The 18,977-nt window shown below is 41.1% G+C and overlaps 1 protein-coding gene across 1 annotated transcript in view; it reads right to left on the reverse strand.

Annotated features, from left to right (window-relative positions):
• The window catches only part of LOC108796672 (tomoregulin-2-like), a 202,990-nt gene that overhangs the window by 47,809 nt on the left and 136,204 nt on the right, over positions 1 to 18,977 (reverse strand). The window contains exon 5 of the mRNA XM_018568171.1: positions 10,532 to 10,655. Coding sequence (XP_018423673.1) covers positions 10,532 to 10,655 — 124 coding nt within the window. The remainder of the gene's footprint in view (positions 1 to 10,531; positions 10,656 to 18,977) is intronic.

The raw sequence follows: 18,977 nt of genomic DNA on the forward strand, positions 1-18,977 counted from the left end.
TAATAGGGTTCAGCTTGTGGCGGTTTGAATGGTAGCTTGGGAAAGATCTGCAAACAGGGATATTCCACTGTAAGTGGCTGACATGGTAGGTTTAGATCTAATAGCAGCCATCACAGTTTCTTTGGTGCGAAAAGAAGTGTATGCGAGCCAGGACGTCACATGGATCAGAGTCTGGCAGTGATGGGGATTTGGCGATTCTGTGGACTTTGTCAATAGCAGGGTCACTATCCGAGGCCTATGGGACAAGTTCCTTGAGAAGGCCTGTAACAAATTGATAGTAGTCGTTGAGAAGAGCTAGATTCTGGAATCCCTCTAATTTTGATATTATTCCTGTGGGAACGGTCTTCCAGATCAGCAGTTTTTGTTTTGATCCATTGGATTTCCTCATCATGAGCAGAGTTGCTTTCCACTAATGCGTTGTGGCCAGAGTAAAGTTCTCCAATTCTGGTTTCAATATGGGAGACTCTGTGCTGCACATGGTGAATGGAGACAGATAGTTTGTCCAGCATAGAGGGCAAATCCTGGTGTAATGATTCCCTCAGTGACAATAGCAATGACTTCATGTCACTTGAAGAGACAGGCTGTGAAGAGGCTGGATATTGCTCCAGGTCTAGGGGGAGCTGGGATGAGAGGGCTGCTTAGGCTCCATCATGGTGTGGGACTGATCACTGGTACCCCTGAGACGTTTAAATTTGGCAGGGCTGCGGGTAGAAGGCGAGTCAGGTGGAGAGGACTTCACCCAGATCCTGATGTGGGGCAGAGCGCTCGTCCAGCTTGCATGCCGATCTGCTCGTCTGCGGGCAGCCGCAAGGTGAGTCAACAGGAGCGTTGGCGCCAGCTTGTGTTCCCGCCGGAGGTGCTGCGGGGGAGAAAGCTGTAAGCGGGTTTTCCCCCTCTTAGACATGACCACCGGAGCAGTGCTGCAGCGGGTGAGTGTTCTACACGGCTGCTGGTATCATCGCTTAGCAGGCTGGAGTAGCTGGGTTCCATTATTGAGCGGTCATCATCTCAGTCACCGGCCGGTCACGCCTTTTATGACTTTTTTTTATTAGTACTGTATATGTTATTGTTTTATTTTAAAAAAACACATTGCATTAACACACATTTTACAAGTTGCTGTTTGGGCTTTTTTCCCCTATAGTGCCTGGCTCTACAAGCACTTTGTTTCACAATCCTTTGCATATTAGCCTTGAAAATGGCCAGACTTGATTTCCAAGATTTGCCAAGGTGAAATTTAATCTAAGAAAAATACATTTTGCCTGAATCTTAGCAGAGCAAAACCGGCCAATTTTACTCATGGTCAATAGCAAGTGCACCCCCTGAAGAAACTAATCAAAGGTAGGTAGCTGAACAAACCTGAACAAAAACAAATATATGATCAATACCAGTGGTAAGATGATGAAAATCATGGCAAATGTCAAAGGATCATGGAATATGTGTGAGATTCCAGGCCCAAATATCTACATTTATTCACAAACACTCAGCTGATGATCATAAAACATATTCCCCAACTAGGTAGTACCCAGGACTGAAATCAAACCAGTCTACAGAAAGAATGCCTCTTTTGCATCAACACAGCCCTTGGCACACCCACTGGAAAATCCCCTATGAGAACGGAGAGTTTTTCAAACATTTAGGCCACACACCCACCCCCTGGCCAGGTAACGAACAATAGGCAACACAAGCTTCTCCAAACACTGCCACTGGAATCAGCCACCATTAACAAATACACACAGGAAGGCCCACTGTGAGGAGAGAGAGCTTTTCAAATATTTAGGTCACAGACACCCATCCCCTGGCCATATAATGAACAATAGGTGGCAGAAGCTTTTCCAAACAAAGCAATGTCATCAACAACATTTTACAAATACAATACAAAATAATTTATAAAACAAATGCTCTGAGACAGCAAACATCTAAAAATCTATAATACAATATAAAGAATGAACTGCGCCAATAAGCAAGCTAACAGCTACAAGGCACTGGAATGTACACCCACTGTGAGTGTGTATACGTGGAAAATGAATATACTCGGTAGCCGGAAATGGTGAAATAGTCCCCTCCCTCCCCGAGCCCTATCAGTTCAGCAGGGAGCCAGGGGAAAGAGGGGACTGTTTCATAATTCATGGGGGTGGAAGTCTGAGAGTGGGATAAATCCACCTGCTGCTGCAAATGTTAAAGAGCCCCCTCTCTGTCCTTGGGCCCCCCTGCTGAAGTAATGTGGCCTGGGTTGGTACATGAGGGCTGGCTGTACCCCCTATCAGTGGCCTTGCTGGCATGTGCAATGTACACAATCCAGTTACATGAAGTGTTCACATGGTTGATTGATAATGATCGTTGATCATGATATTAAATAAGTGAACACAGCTTCACTTTGTTTACTAAATTCAGTGAACATTTGTTTTGTAAAGGTAACACTGTCTACTCCCTAAGTAAAATTAGCCTCAATGTGTCAGCATGTAACATTTTAAGGCCTGAATTCATTCAGCAGGTAAATGTAAACCCTGAAATTATAATGTGACTAGCTAGCTACAAATTGTATTAGGTCTGACTCAAGCCAGTAAAATAAATGTTAAAGTGGCACTAAACTCAGGAGTTAGATCTTAGAAGTATGTAAAAGGAGGGTATTTAGTAGGTGTAGAGCTAGTTATGTGTTTTTATATTGTTTTATTCTATATATATTAACCCGTTCATGACTGAGGCCCTTTTTTCCATTTTTGCCATGTTATATTCCACATTTTAGGCCTGAAAATGACGTAAAACCCCCCAACATTATATATTTTCTGAATGCCAAGACCCTATAGAATAAAATGGTGGTAGTTGAAAATTATTTTTGTCCTGGGAAGAGACTCCTTATGGAAATATACTAATAAAACATAACCTTCCAGTTATGGCGATACCCAGGACAAAAATGCAACATGTATTCAAAAAGGATAATTTTATTTCAACAAATTAAGCATATAAAATACAATATCATCATAATCTCCCATGTGCTTAAACCAAAAAAGAATACATTAGCTAAAACCCATAAAATTCTTTCTGACACTGGTACCCTTTGATTTTAACATACTCTGCATAGATGCATAAAGAGGTCACCAACAAGTATCCCCTATAACTGAAGTCGTTCTGCCTTTTGGAGGCTTTTAATTGCTATTAGTTACAGGTGTCTTGATTCGAGCCTTTCAAACTTGTATCGAATCATCCTGCAACATTTTATCAGACAAAATAGGCTATATTCATTGCAGAGCCAATCATACATATGGTTAATGTTATGAGCAGGTGTTCCTTTCAATCAAAGATTGCATTCCAGAAAACAACGTCTTTCTTCCGGGCTATATCGTTATAGCATAGACCATAATTGTGCCGATTTATCATCGGCTAAATAAAGGCAAATCATACTTAATCAGATCACACTTGTGGAAAATCGCGGTACAAAAGTGACTCTGATAATTGTGGATCCCTCTTATATACAAAGCACTTCAATGTTCATGATATCCACATTTATATCCATAATCAGCATTTGTGTCGAGGGATACTCACAGCATCTGAATGAACATATGTACATGTATAAATGAGCCAGCTCATCAAATGTAGGTAAGGGAAATACAAGTCTTTTAATCTTTATATATACTATCAAGTTTTGTACAGGTTAGATCCTTATGCCCACTGCGCAGAAAAACATTGAGTTCAGGTGCATTTGGAGCTCATTTCTAAATGCACCTGGACTCATGTAATGCTTTTCTATGACTGAATGCACACCTAGATGCCCAGCAGCATCTAGGTACATTCAGTCTAGAAGCATATACCCAAAGTTGAAATTTTTGTGTTCAAGGGCCAGAAAGGGGCCCATGGCCAGGGCCACCGAAAGGGGGGTACAGACAGCCCTCCTGTACTGGGCTGGGTCCCATCAAGTCAGCACGGGGCCTGAAGTGAAGGAGGATTGACCCGCCCACTTGCCATGGTAACTAGATGATTAGCAGGCTCCTCCCCTCCTTCTCTACAGGGACCCAGGCTTCTCTGCATAGAAGGAGGAGAGGAGTCTGTCAATCAGCTGGTTAGCATGGTGAGTGGTTAGGACAACCCACTGGGTAGAACTATCAGGGTCCCATCTGCTTGCCTGGTCTGTGCTGATCATCTGCCGGAAGGACCATTCACTTTCAGCACATTTGGCTCCACCCCCTGTACTGCCCATGGTATCAGGAGTGTGAGTCCTATCATGAGGTAAGCTGCAATGGGTGAACAGCTTAACAGAGGCAGGGGTAGAGAGGTGAGCAGTGAAGGAAGGAGGGTGCAGACGTGAGAAGCATTAGATAAGGGTTGCAGGGGGTGCAGAGGTGAGAAGTATAGGAAGAGGAGTGCAGGGGGTACAGAGGTGAACAGTGTAGGAAGGGGGTACAGATGTAAAAAGCATTAGAAAATGGTTGCAGGGGGTGCAGATGTAAACAGTGTAGGAAGAGGGATGCAGGAGGTGCAGAGGTGAGAAGTGTAGGAAGAGGTATGCAGGGGCTGCAGAGATAAACAGTGTAGGAAGAGGGTGCAGATGTGAAAAGCTTCAGAAAAGGGTTGCAGGGGGTGCAGAGGTGATCAGTGTAGGATGAGGGATGCAGGGGGTGTAGAGGGTGTGGAAGTTAACAGTGTTGGAAAAGGGTGGAACCATCAAAACCTCATTCCTCTAGGAAGAGGTATGCAGGGGGTGCCATAATATATATGCAGGTGGGGCTTGTGGGTAGGGCTTATAAATGGGCTGAGCACAAGGGGACCTCATAATGTCATGTTGCCCAGGAGTCCCATGTGTTGTCAGTCCGCCAATGTTAGCAGACACTTCTCTTGTACTTAAACGCAGCCGGCTAGTGTGCATGAGGCCTAAGAGACAAAAATATATCATAAACAGCAGTATTGATACATCTAGCACTTTGCGAACCGAGATTTGAAATTGCAGCAATTTTACTTCTTCAGTACGAACACACAATAAATATAAGCAATTAAATCAATAAATGTTCAGCTTAAGTAAACGAATTAGTTATTTATTGGTTAACGTTACCCAGTTTCTAGTTTCTACTGCAATGATTTTGTTAGAATCTTTAACTGGGAATCAGTATATATATACTGTGTATATATATATATATATAGATGGATCATGATTAACCTAATCATGTTATCAGGGGCGTAACTAGAAATCACAGGGCCCCATAGAAAAAGTATCGGTAATTGGTATCGGCAAGTACATGAGGGCCAGTACTTGTACTTGGACTTGGACTTTAAAAAGTGGCATCGGGACATCCCTAAATAAGACCTAGTACTATTTTTGGGAATTGATAAAATATAAGACCTACCCCGAAAATAATGACCATTCCCAGGTGGTGTCGTAAGGGGGAGCTTGAAGAGCCGCGGGAGAGAATCAGCGGTGCCAACGAAGCCAGCGCTAGAGGAAGTGAGGCGGCACCAGAGGAAGCAGAGCCGCATAAGCCGATGCCTCCTCTATAGCGCCGGCTCCTGTCACAGGTGGAGTGATACCAAATGCACTCCGCCTGTAAGGAATCGATAGTGAAAGTGCGCTTCGCTCTTGGAAAGGTACGGCACCCCTGATTGCCCTGATCACCATATTTGTGTACATGAATACATGTAGATTGTTGTACATGAATAAGTGTGGATTATTGTACATTAAAAAAAATAAGACCTATAAGCAGGAAATGTCCACTTTGAAGAGAGACCTGAGTACTAGATTGGAGGACATTGAGCAGACCACGAATGCTTTACAATCCCGTGTGCTGCTCCATGATGCCACTTTACAAGAACATACCATACTGATCCACCAACTCCTGTACAGCCAGGATAATCAAGAAAACAGGAATCGCCGCAACAATATAGATATTCGCGGCTTGCCTGAATCGATTGAGACCCGGGATTTGGAAGCCGCTGCAACAGCACTCTTTAACCAGCTTCTAAACAAGCCTAAAGATTCGTCTATAGAGATGGACAGGATACATAGGGTTTTCGGGGCTCGGCGCCCTGACCAATCTAACCCTAGAGGTGTCATCCGTCGCATCCAATTCTTCAAAATTAAAGAGGAAGTCATGAGGGCTGCCCGTACCCAGGATGCTAATTTATTTATCGATAGCCCTGTCTCCTTGCTGTCGTACCTGTCGGGACATAGGCTTATACTACGCAGGGCCCTGAAACCTTTATTGGTAGTTTTGCGTCAGCGCGACATCAAGTATCGGTGGGGTTTTCCCTCTCAATTGATTGTCCACCATGAAGGTAAATCAGCTATTTTTCGCACTATGAGCAACCTTCCGGCCTTCCTTGGTAAACTTGAACTCCCACAAGTGGCCTTGCTGGACTGGCCACTGAAACCGTGCCTACCTGGTTTCATCTCCCAGCCGCCCTGGCAGAGGAAGCCAAAGAAGACCTCCGGTCGGGCCGCCACCTCCACTTCATTACAAACCTGATCACGTTCTACTGCCTGTTGCAGTACATGTCTCTATTGGAGTCGTTTGTCCAATCCCGTGCTGATGCCATCTTGCCTGGAAGCCCCGAGATGTGGCTACTACCACCTGCTGCCGTCTACCGGGGGCTTATTGTTTGCTGAAGATGACCTCTGGTGGAGGGTTCCCTGGCCTGTTGGTTGCCCGTTGCCACTAGGGATGTCCCGATGCCACTTTTTAAAGTCCAAGTCCAAGTACAAGTAAAAAAAAAACAGTGCAAGCTTCGGCGCTATGCATCGGGCGATTTTGACAAGTACAAGTACTTGTCAAAATGCCCTGTATCGGGCCCAATACCAATGCTAGCATCGGTATCGGGACATCCCTAGTTGCCACCATCTATGGATCTCACAAGCTGACTATGTTCGGGTCTTCACCGGGAATCTATATGGTCCCTGATGCTGTGACGTGCCTTACCCTGCTTTATGCTGTTTCATTTTATTGCCGTTTCTTGATATGCTGCTGTTGATTGATTGTTTATTGTTTTTTTTACACTCGTGTATTTTATACTTGCCCAGAAGCGGGAGACGCTTTATGTGTCTTCCACGATACCCCCACTTAGGTTGCCAGTGAGTGATCTCACTGGCCTCATTCTTGTCATTAGTAATTGTTGGTTCATACTGTGGTATATTCCTGTGTACTACATACCTGAGACCACCAGATGGAGCTTTGGTCTCTGTCTCTGTTTTCTCTCTCTCTCTCTATCTCTGTCTTCTCCTTCTTTTCTCTCGTTTACCCCCTCTCAAGCCCTGGGAGATGTCTTCTATTTACTCACCAAACTTTCTTTCCCCAGTGATGGATAACTCTAAGGTTTCCTTTGCCTCGTTAAATGTCCGACTGTTTAATACCCCTCAGAAAAGGAGTCAGGTGCTCTATCATTTCCACAAACATAAGGTAGGCATTTTGCTTTTGCAGGAAACCCATTTCTGCAGTGATAACATCCTTAAATTGCCGACTACCTATTATACTTGTAGGTTTCGTAGTACCAATCCCTCCTCGAAATCCAAAGGTGTTTCTATAGCCTTACACAAGTCCCTTCAGCCTGATGTCATCCAGCAACAAGCTGACTCACAGGGCAGATATTTATTTTTGAAGGTAAAACTTTTTAATACTGTATATACATTGGCTAATGTCTATTTCCCCAACCAGGACCAACTGGCCTTCCTTGCATCCCTTATGAAGGATCTAGAGAGTTTTGGGTATCCTCTGGTTCCCAGTCTGGATTCATCCTCTGGTAAGTCTACCATGTCTCATGCCTTCTATTCGAAATTTAAACTCTTATTGCACCAGCTAAGACTGATAGTTGTATGGCGGGTACTACATGCCTCTGAAAGGGACTACACCTATTTCTTCTCCCCGGTACATAACTCGTTAAGTAGATTGGATTACTTTTTTTATCTCTCAGCCATTATTGGATCAGGCCCCCTCTGCTCGCATTGGTCTCCGCATTTGGCCGGACCATGCCCCTGTTTTCTTCTCCCTGGGTATATCCCACAGACGCCACACGTCCTTCATGTGGCGCCTCAACAATGACCTGCTACAGGACCCTCCCTGTTTGAGTGAGGTTCGGAAAACCATCCAGGATTTTGTCCTGATCCATGCCACCGACTCCACCCATCCACAGACTCAATCGGAGGCCTTAAAATGCGTGATCCGTGGCGTTTTCATTAAACATGGCTCCTGTCTTAAGAAAGCTAGAACATCTCGCATTGTCGAGCTTCTAACTTCTATCTCTACCCTTCAGGGCATTCATAAGTCTAATCCCCTTGCTTCTGTGTATGTGGACTTCTCCAACGCTAGGCAGGAACTGCTATCCATCCTAGACTCCAAATCCTGTGTTGCTGGGGACAGGGCATGTAAATTTAGGTATGAGGTGGCTAATAACTGTGGTCGCCATCTGGCTACGATTCTACATCCTCGCTCCCCCCGTTCCTTTATTCCCTTTATTACCTCTCATCACTCCACCAAAATACAAGGTACAGCAGGTACCATACTGGACCATACTGCCCTTCCCATACTGAACCCTACAGTATCCAGCGATCTAGACTCTTTATTCACTACAGAAGATCCATTTCTAAGATCCTCGCCCTCCGTATTTCCCCGTCGCTGCCTTATCTTATCAACGCAGAGCAGGTGGGGTTTGTCCCCGGTTGAGAGGCCAGGGACAACACTACTAAAACCCTAAATTTAATTTCCCACGTCTGCAAGCATAATGCCCAGGCCTGCCTATTGTCTATTGATGCCGAGAAGGCCTTTGACCGGGTGGACTGGCGTTTCCTCCATCTCGCGTTACACCAGTTGGGTCTAGGTCCCAATATCATATCCAAACTGATGTCCCTCTATTCTTCCCCGACGGCCTGTGTCGTAGTAAATGGCACCTTCTCAGATCCCTTCTCCTTTTCTGATCTTTCTCGCTAAGGTTCTTTTGCTTCTGCACACCTCTCTTTTTCTCTCTACCTTGATAGAACAATTAGCTTCCTTTGCTCCCCCCACAGTGGCGATATTTGTCGCACATCGATATTTTCTCCTATACGCTATACTACCATCGTACCTTTTGATGTAGGTTTGTGGCAGGCCTGCATGGGCATAGAGTGGACGGTTATCACCTCCTTTTACCTCATATTGTTTCCACATACTTATGCTCTACCTACCTACTCTCCTTGTACAATGTACTGTTTTCATTGCTGCTTATCTATGTTTCATTTTATTGCCACTGATGGACTAAAGCCTTATGTTGCTAACTTTCATGAGAATTGTTCTTACGGTCTGCTTTGATGTGTTATTTCTAATTTCTTAATAAAGAAAAGATTCAACTCTAAGCATACCCATTAAGCTCTTTGCTTGGGAATGCTCAGACCCTCTTAAGGCTTTGCTATTTCTTTGTTCATATAACTAATATAAAATTATATAGCTGTGTTAAATGAAAACCTAAAAAATAAAATTATTTCTGTTATACACTAAACCCAAATATGAATTGGAACTGATTTAAGCTTGTCTAACAAAACTGTATTATGCTCTGAATGGTCACTTTACACTCTTCTTCATCATACCTGCTTGTCTGGCAGAATGTGCAAAACTCATTAAGGCCTCTTTTTTTCTCTGTCTTAAACTAATGTTAACACAGCTGCAGTCTTTCCAATAGTGACCACTGGAACTAGAAGTATTTGGGGCACAGTAGGGGACCTGCACAAATCTGTGTCTGTAGACCCACATAAACTTCACATCCACAACCTACTGCTTATACCTTTACCTGCATCTCACTTTCATCCTCCTTATTTGCCAAAAATCCAACTAGCAAGAGCTTATGCTGGCAAACCTTCCAACTTTTGCCACTGTCATGTTACAAGAAACTTATAAGGGAGTCACCACATTACAAGAAACTACCAAATAACATCAGAATGCTGCCATGTATACACTTAATAATCTGGATGATTCATATAATGGGTGCATTACAAGTTTCTGTCACCTTAGAATTAAATATATGTAAACAATAAGTGAAAGCAACTGGACTTGCTGTATTTTTCTTGAAGACGTTTCACTGGTCATCCAACCAGCTTTCTCAAGTCATTCTGAATTGAGAACATTGGCTGGATGACCAGTGAAACGTCTTCAAGAAAAATAGAGCAAGTCCAGTTGCTTTGACCTATTTTTTACAGATATACCATGACCTGGATGAATGAGAACCTTTACAGACATCTTTAGAATTAAATGCATATCACAGGAGCCTAACATGTTAGTGTATTGAAACACAGCAACAGACTCTATTAGAAACTGCTGCCACATTACCATAGACTGGGCTACTGCTGACTTAGAGGAGCCTTTCATACCTTATTTAATTTGATCACAAGGCAGACATTCATGCCTGTAATGTTATTACTCAAAGCTAGTCCATTCCTTGAATCTTTAATAAGGAAAATGCAACAATTTTAGTTCCTTTTTCATTAAGTGTGGAGATAACCTTTTAGTCATGAGTATGTATGTTTCACTAAAAGTCTATTTTATTGTCAAGTTGGTTAATTTGTTAAGAATCACTACTTAGAAACTCGTACCTGCAATAAGGTTCCAACATGTTAGTAGAATGTTCACATTTGCCGTGTTTACAGTAGCCGTCATAAACATCAGAACAGGAAATATGCACTCCTCTTGCAGTTTCTTCTAATTTGTTTGCATTCTCTAAAAGCAGACAGTAATATAAGAAAAAGGCTTAATAGAGATCATGCATTTACAACAGCATATTGTATTTCAGGTTTTCCAATTCTGTATAGAAGCAAGGCATCTTAGTAGCAATAGAGACCCAGTGAATTCTATGCTCTAAAATAAATGATGCTGAAATGACATAGAGATAGAATTTGTTAAATATTTTGTTAAATATCTGGCTATGCGCATGCCAGGCAGACCGTTTAAAGAGAACTAAAAATGCCCATATATTGGTCTAGTGCCTTCACTAAATCAGTATATCTTCAATGCTTACACTAAAACCAAGTTGGAAGATATTCTTTCAATATATTTTTTAACCAGTAAAATTAATGAAATAAAAAATGTTAATACCCATATTGCTTATTTATATCTAAATATTATAGCCAATTATTTGATCCCATTTGGTCTGTTACATGTACCATTGAAAGCGTGTTTTTTTCCGGTATATCTGTTCAATAAGTGCAAAAAACTTCATGTTGATTCTACCAGAAATCTTGTTAGTTGATCATTTCCTGTGCTCTCTGCCTGTGCTGCACTCTTATCAGTTACATTGTTCCCAGTTCTCTCTGTAGACTACCAAACACCTTACTACTATGTTATGCAGATGAGGAGAGGGCAAGGGGTTCTGTAGTTCTAAACCATTTCCTGTCTTAGGTTGACAATGCTGCTTCTCCATAGATACAATAGAATAAGTGAGCCTTGTCATCCTAGAGCAGAAATTGTGATACAGGCAGAATCACCAGGTGAAAATAAAGAGGAACAAAACTTGAATAAAAGAAAACTAATGCAGCCATCACACCTAATTGTATGCTACAATATATAAAATCTTTGTTCTTGGGTTTAGATATGCTTGCGAATGACCTTGAATGAACAATGAAGTACTGAGATGGTTAAGATTTGAATGTACATTAAAACTAAATGAATAGTTTCTTATTCCACATACGTATTCAATCTATTTGTATTGCTTATGGAACTAATAAGATTAAAACAAAATTTGTACTACTATCAACTTTTTCTCTAGTTTTATCTTTGTTGCTATGCCATTATTATTACAGACACCTTGCAAATTAAATATTAAGAATATTATGGAATATTTATTTGTAGGGCACATTGTATATTGTCTGCTTTTTAGCACAAGTGGTGTCATGTCCTACATAACTTCATAACCTGTCAGAAATATTCCTTAGTGACCTCAAATTCTTTGCTTGGCAAGGTAGAAAAACATGCTAATGGAAGCTGCCAGATGATATCTCCCTCTTGATAGCACTAGTACTTTGCTCCAAGGCACATGAATATAAAACAGCAAAAAGAATTGCTAGGCATATTTATACACTGTAACCAATCAGGAAAATACAATACAATAATCTTATCAACTGTGAGTAACATAAGTCGTATTATGACTTTCTGCAAACACTTTGATGTCATATTTACATCTGGTGCCTACTGTCATTTGAAATCTTTCACACAACAAAGCTGTGTAGTCTACCGACCCGAAGTGAAGTGAGCCGAACGCTGTTCATCTATTCACTTCAGACTTGTACGGCTGATTTCAGCCGTACACCAACTGAAATCAGCCGTACATCGGCTTGCTGCGGCTGGCTTCGGGTCGGCCAAACATGCTCAGCATGTTCGGCCGACCCGAAGTGCAGAAGGAGTTTGACTCAGCCGATCCAACATCTGGAATGGCTGAGCCGAACCTCCGGCAGGCTAATCGCTGCTGTTCGGCCTATTCCCATAGATGCCGAACAGCTGTGAGTGAATAGCCGAATGCCACCAAGCGGCGTTTGGCTCGACTATTCTGCTCGGTACCTCTGTGGTACCGAGCAGAATAGAAAACCAGTTAAAATGGTAGAAAAAAAAGAAACCAATTGGGCGGAGCTAGCTGTCACTGCTATGTCATTATGATGAGAGCTTAGCAGAGCTGGCTTTGATATCACCGCTGGCCCCGTTAACCTCTCATGGCAGTTCAGCGTCCCCTGGTCACTAGGTAACCAGGGGACGCTAAACTGTCATTACACACTCAGAACTCGGCGGTAATGACAGATTGGTAACCAGGGGACGCTGATCTGTCAATGCAAGTGGCCGGAGCCAGCCGTGAGCTGATGGCTCAGCCGTTTGGCCAGATTCAGATTACCCCTCGGCTCAGTCAAGCCGAAGCATATGCCTTTGGCTCGACCGATCCACTCGGCCAACTTCGGTATGAAGTGAATAGCCCGTACTGCAGCCCTTCGGTTCTACTGAACCAAAAGGCTCCCGCAACCGAAGCTAGCTGAAGGATCAGCCGAAGCTTCGGGTGGATCCTTCGGCAGCTTTGTTAATAACCCTCTATGTGATCTTCAAAATCTGCCTTTCTTTTTTACACCTAAGCATTGTGTAATTTCCTTTGTAAACACATGTTTATATTGTGTGTGAGTGTGTGTGTGTATATATATGTGTATATATCTATCTATATATATATCTATATATATAGATCGATAGATAGATAGATAGATAGATAGATAGATAGATAGATAGATAGATACATGCACAGTTTATATATAAATATATTTATATATATAGATACATTTAAGACTAGAAATAAATGATATAGACTAAGAACCTTTATCACTTTATCTTTTTAGCACCTATCATGCTTAGTACAATAGAAGTCTAATGTATACATGAAATATAATTGTACGTATATACATGTTAACTAGTAATAGCTAGTCACATTTAGCTGGACTTGTTTTAATATACGGAATATGTTTCACCACTCATCCTAGTGATATCAGGAACATATCCCAGCATTTATATACCCATGTGCATTATTCAACCATTTTAATCCAAGCAATGGTGTCATGCAATGTGTAAAAGCAGATGTGGATGGTCCAGGATATGACAGGAAGTGTGAAATTGTGTGAAAACACCCTGTACCTAACTATATAATTATGCAATTAAGACATTTCGGTTATGACAAGGATGGCTATTAAAGTGACAGATTAAATATTTTCCTAATCTGCCCAAAGGATGGCCTAAGGCTACACAAAGACAAAAGATATCAAATAGGCATTACTGCGTTCAACAAAAATGTTCTATAAAAAGATCTTTTATGCTTCAACATCACCACGGATCTTCAGGGATTACATTTTACGGCATTTTCAGTCGGACACACAATGGGGTCTATTCACAAAGCTGCCGAGGGCAGCCGAGTGAATGACCGATCAGAAGTGAAGTGAGCCGAACACTGTTCGGCTATATTCTGTTTTTCCATTTTTAGATGATCAAAGGATTGTACAAATATGCATATTCAATTATTGAGCTTGGAAGAATAATGTGGAGCATCACTGCATATGTATTTTGGGGGATCTTTAAAGTAAATAGAGACGTCTGGCAAGCATTCTCTTATGTCTATAGTTAGACCAACATTAATACAATTGACAACAGTACAGCACTTGCCCTGATGTCAGTTTGTGTAACTCTAAAGGCAAACCAAAGGCATGACTAAATAAACTATGAAATTATGTGACATCCTGTGTAAAACATGAATGTACTAAAGAAATACTAGTAATCATAATTTCACTTCCAACTCACTTCCAAACGAAAGGTTATATATACTGCATATCTTAATATGCACAAATGCAACATGTCCCTTTGTGTTCATTGTTCATGCAGCTGAGTACTTGGAATGTGCAGTTGTTTGTGTGTGTGTGTGTTTCTAGTTCTCTGACCCGATGCCAGTCAGAAAAAATCAGTCATAGATTTATTGTCAAGATAATTGATACATACCAATGCTGCTAAAGTTGGCCTGAATGTCTATGTTTAGAAAAACTCTGGTCACAAATGGGGTATTTAAATATGTACATTTTAATGCTTTAATGTTTTACATAACAGCATTAACAGTATACAAAACATTTTGAAGAGAACTGCCTCTTTCACATGCACCCCATCTTGATCTTTCTCAGCCTTGGACCATATCCTCAGGCTCAACCACTTCACATACTTCTTCCTTGGGCTCTGAGTGTAAAAAAAAAAAGGTTAACATCAGTTAATGTTTGCCATATTTTCTAAAGTTCAATTTTTTAAAACATCTTTCAATTTATTTGGTATACCACGTTTTTCTTTTTGCAAAGATGCATCTTCTCTTGAATTAATCTAACTCTGCCCCTTCTTCCTTAGGAATATTTACTTAAACAGAAAAAAGTAATACACTGGATTACCTTTTTCTCCATCTTCTGCTTTCCCCATATGTAAATTTTTGCTATCAGAGTTTTGAAAAAAGCAGAGGCATCGCGGAACAGATTGGATAAAAGTATCCACATAGAGGTTGAGGAAGTTGACCTTCATGGATGTGTGGTGATGGTTGTTCAACCAGCTGAATTTGCAGAAATTCTGCTGATCTATAGAAAAGAAACTGATGTTATTCACATACATAGACAGATGTATCTACCTTACTATGAAAATACACCCTTCTCATTCCTTTCATCATTAACATGTACCTATAGCCAAAACTTGTTTGTTTTTTTTAGTTTTAGATAGAGTAGCGAAAGATTAGAACCTCTGTCAAGTTTTACTGAAGACTGGGGCTTTGATATTTCCTTACTTGCTTTCACACGGACAACATTTTAAGCAGACAGGAAGTGAAGGAAACTCTCCAACAGTAACACAAGTAAAAATGCTTTTTTGAAGTTTATTAGGAGAACGACCCCTTGTCTGTTTCTTATTGCAGTTGTTTTCCTGTTGCAGATTTTATCTCACTTTGTGGTGTCAATTTACTAAAGGTTATTGCATGGGATATTCAGGTTCAGTGAAATATCACGTGTGATAAGGAAATATTCAATTCATAAAATGTAAATATTGCATGTGCGTTATGTATTGACTGTTCTCTAAAAACATGTGGTAAATATTGCATGAAATACATGAAACTCAATTCACTTAAAAAAAAAGTATGTGGTAAATAGCACTTGCCCAGGGCACTTGATATCTAATGTCTGCCACCCTGTGGCAGTGTGCAAGTGTTCATGTGTGCCTTAGCTGGTTTTTAATGTTATTGCTGTAATTGTCTGCCCCCATGTGCCTATGTTTTAAACTGGGAACAGCACTCAAAAAAATTAAAAAGGTAAAAAAAACACCAAAAATAACGCAGACAACAGGCAAAAAATACCACGTTTTGCAGAAATATCTAATTCAGTAAATAGTGACTTGTACACTCAAGAAATAAATAACACATGAGTTATTTTACCGCAAAACTTCATGTGATATTTAACTCTTGGTGAATTTTCACTCATACTGTCAGAAAGAGGTCACCAATGACAGCCAATTGATTTTGTTTCAGCAAAGGTTTTCGTAGAAAGCATATTTGCTCCCATAACAGATCTGAAATATTGTGGATTCTGATACGGTTCTATTGCACAAAATACTTAACTGAACAAGACACTTATTTATGCGCAAATACACTGTCATCTCATGTAAACTGCACAATTTGACATCCAAGAATTCCATAGAGCAAGTAGGGAATGAAGGTAAAATGCTTCATGAAAACAGGTTTAATTTTATGAAATCAGATTTCTTGGAAACCAGATGTGTAAACCTTAATTTATTATTCACCTTGTATGCTAAGAACTTTCAAATTCCCCTCATGCTACACATTGTAGTTCTGTAAAACGCCGCTAAAAATGTTACAACAAAATACTTTTTAACAGCCTAAAAAGATTTATTCAAAAAAGACACAGTAGGAAAACTACTGTGTGTCACTATGCGAGAAAATGTGTTTCTTAGGCAACTAAGAACCTTTAAATATAAAAATATACTTAACAGGCTGCTCTGATGACAACAATTAATAAATCACGAGGCCTGCAGTACATGTTGCAGGGCAGTAACTCAGAAAATACTAAAATGTTTGCATTACACCCAGAAAACTAGCAGCTAAAATATATTGGTCAGCTACAGCTGATAATGGGGTTAATTTACTAAAACAATTGAGAATGTTCACATGATAAAATGTGTGAAGATTCTCTTCAATTATCCAGTTATGTAAAAAGAAAATCCCTCTTTACGTATTTCATTTGGAAATGACTGGGCAACTGAAGTAAATATTCGCACAATTTATTGTGTGAACATTTTCAAATCCATTAGTAAACCAGCCTCTATATTTATTTCCCAAAGCAAAATATTGTTTCAGGAAATAGATAAACTATAGCATATTATGCTTACCATCTGAAAGGAAGAGAAGACATTCTTGGTTTATTTCTTCTTCATAAACTACTGGATGAGGCAACCCCAGCAAAAACTTTGGGTTGTGCACCCAACCCAACGTTGGGTTGTGCACCCAACGTTTTTGCTGGGGTTGCCTCATCCAGTAGTTTATGAAGAAGAAATAAACCAAGAATGTCTTCTCTTCCTTTCAGATGGTAAGCATAATATGCTATAGTTTATCTATTTCCTGAAACAATATTTTGCTTTGGGAAATAAATATAGAGGCTGGTTTACTAATGGATTTGAAAATGTTCACACAATATGTGTTCTACTTTTTAAACTATTTTTCTGTTCTGCTCGGTCCCACAGAGGGACCGAGCAGAACAGCCAAGCCGAATGCCGCTCAGCGGTATAGACCGAACAGCAGCGAGCAGCATGCCAGAGGTGCGGCTTAGCCGATCCAGATGTTGGATCGGCTGAGTCGAACTCCTTCTGCACTTCGGGTCGGCCGAACATGCTGAAGCCACCCGATGTATGGCTGATTTCAGCCGATATATGGCTCAAATCAGCCGTACCAGCCTGAAGTGAATAGCCGAACAGCATTTCGGCTCACTTCGCTTTAGGTTGGTAATTTACTCGGCTGCCTATGGCAGCTTAGTGAATAGACCCCTAAGTATTTGGGCGAGTAATTGTACTCGCCCAAATGCACCAATACTTATCTCCGATACCATAACTTCAGGTCAGAGGGAGATTTCCCTCTGTGAGTGCGGCGAGGGAACATGGAGCCGGCTTCAGGACCAATCAGGAAGCCGGGCCACAGGTATTTGGCCGGAAAGCCAGCTCCATGCTGTTTGGCCAGCTCCATGCTGATTGGCCAGGAAGCCGGCTTCCCAGCCAATCAGCATGGGGGCATCCAAACAGCCGGCTTCCCAGCCAATCAGGAAGCCAGGCTGCTAGTAATGACCAGTCTCCCAGCTTCCTAATTGGTCAGGAAGATGGTTCCATGCTGATTGGCTGGGAAGCTGACTCCCTGGCCAATCAGCATCGAGCCGGCCAAACAGCATGGCCGGCTCAAGCAATCACGAAGACGGGCAGTGGGTTATAACATGCAACCCAGCTTCCTGACTGTTGAGAAGTACCAGTATTTTGCTTGCAAACGATTGGAGGATGAAAATCAGCAGAGCTTCACCCAATTCACTAAACTAAGGGAAATTCCCTTGCAAAGTGAACAGACTATTTGCCTTTAGTAAATCAAGCCCATGGTGTGTTGCTATATCACAGACCAATTTAATGAAAATATGCCCACAGACAGAAACGTTTACTGGGAGAAAAGGCTCTAGCATCCAAAACACCAATTTATAACATTAAAAAAAATGAACATTGAGTTTATTACAGTGTAAACATGAGATGTATTCCAGAATATTTATAGTATTGGAGGACCACATATTTTACCCATAGCAGGTGTCTTGTGCTGTCATGAGTATTCATGCAATATACAGTATTTTAGTATGTTTTATAGTGCTGGAGGATCACCTCTTGTATTCATAGCATATGTCCTGTCCTTTTGTGAGTAATCATGACATATATTACGGGATGTCCCATCGTAATAGAGGATTTCGTCTTCTAGCCAAAGCATATTTCCTGTGTTTTTGTGAGTAACTATGAGATATATTCCAGGATGTCTTGTTGCACTGGAGGACCATCTCCTGTATCCACAGCATATTTTCTGTCCTTTTATCAGTAATCTTAAAATGTATTCCAGGATTTCTCATAGTACTGGAGGATTACCTCTTGTATCCATAGCATATTTACTGTGGTTTCACAAGTAATCATGAGCTATATTCCAGGATGTTTCATAGTACTGGAGAATCGCCTCTTGTATCAATAGCATATTTACTGTGCTTTCATGAGTCATCATGAGTTATATTCCAGGATGTTTCATAGTACTAGAGAACCACCACTTGTATATATGGCATATTTCATGCGCTTTCATGAGTATTCATGAGATACATTCCAGGATGTTCCGTAATATTGGTGTAGCACTCTTTGTAATCACAGCATATTTCCTGGGCTTTCCAATTCTTATGAATCTGCAAAACAAAAATGAATTAAACATTTAACACCCCC

This window comes from Nanorana parkeri, unplaced genomic scaffold (genome assembly GCF_000935625.1).
Source record: "Nanorana parkeri isolate BGI_ZX_2015 unplaced genomic scaffold, ASM93562v1 scaffold1148, whole genome shotgun sequence".
NCBI classification, from domain to species: Eukaryota; Metazoa; Chordata; class Amphibia; order Anura; family Dicroglossidae; genus Nanorana; species Nanorana parkeri.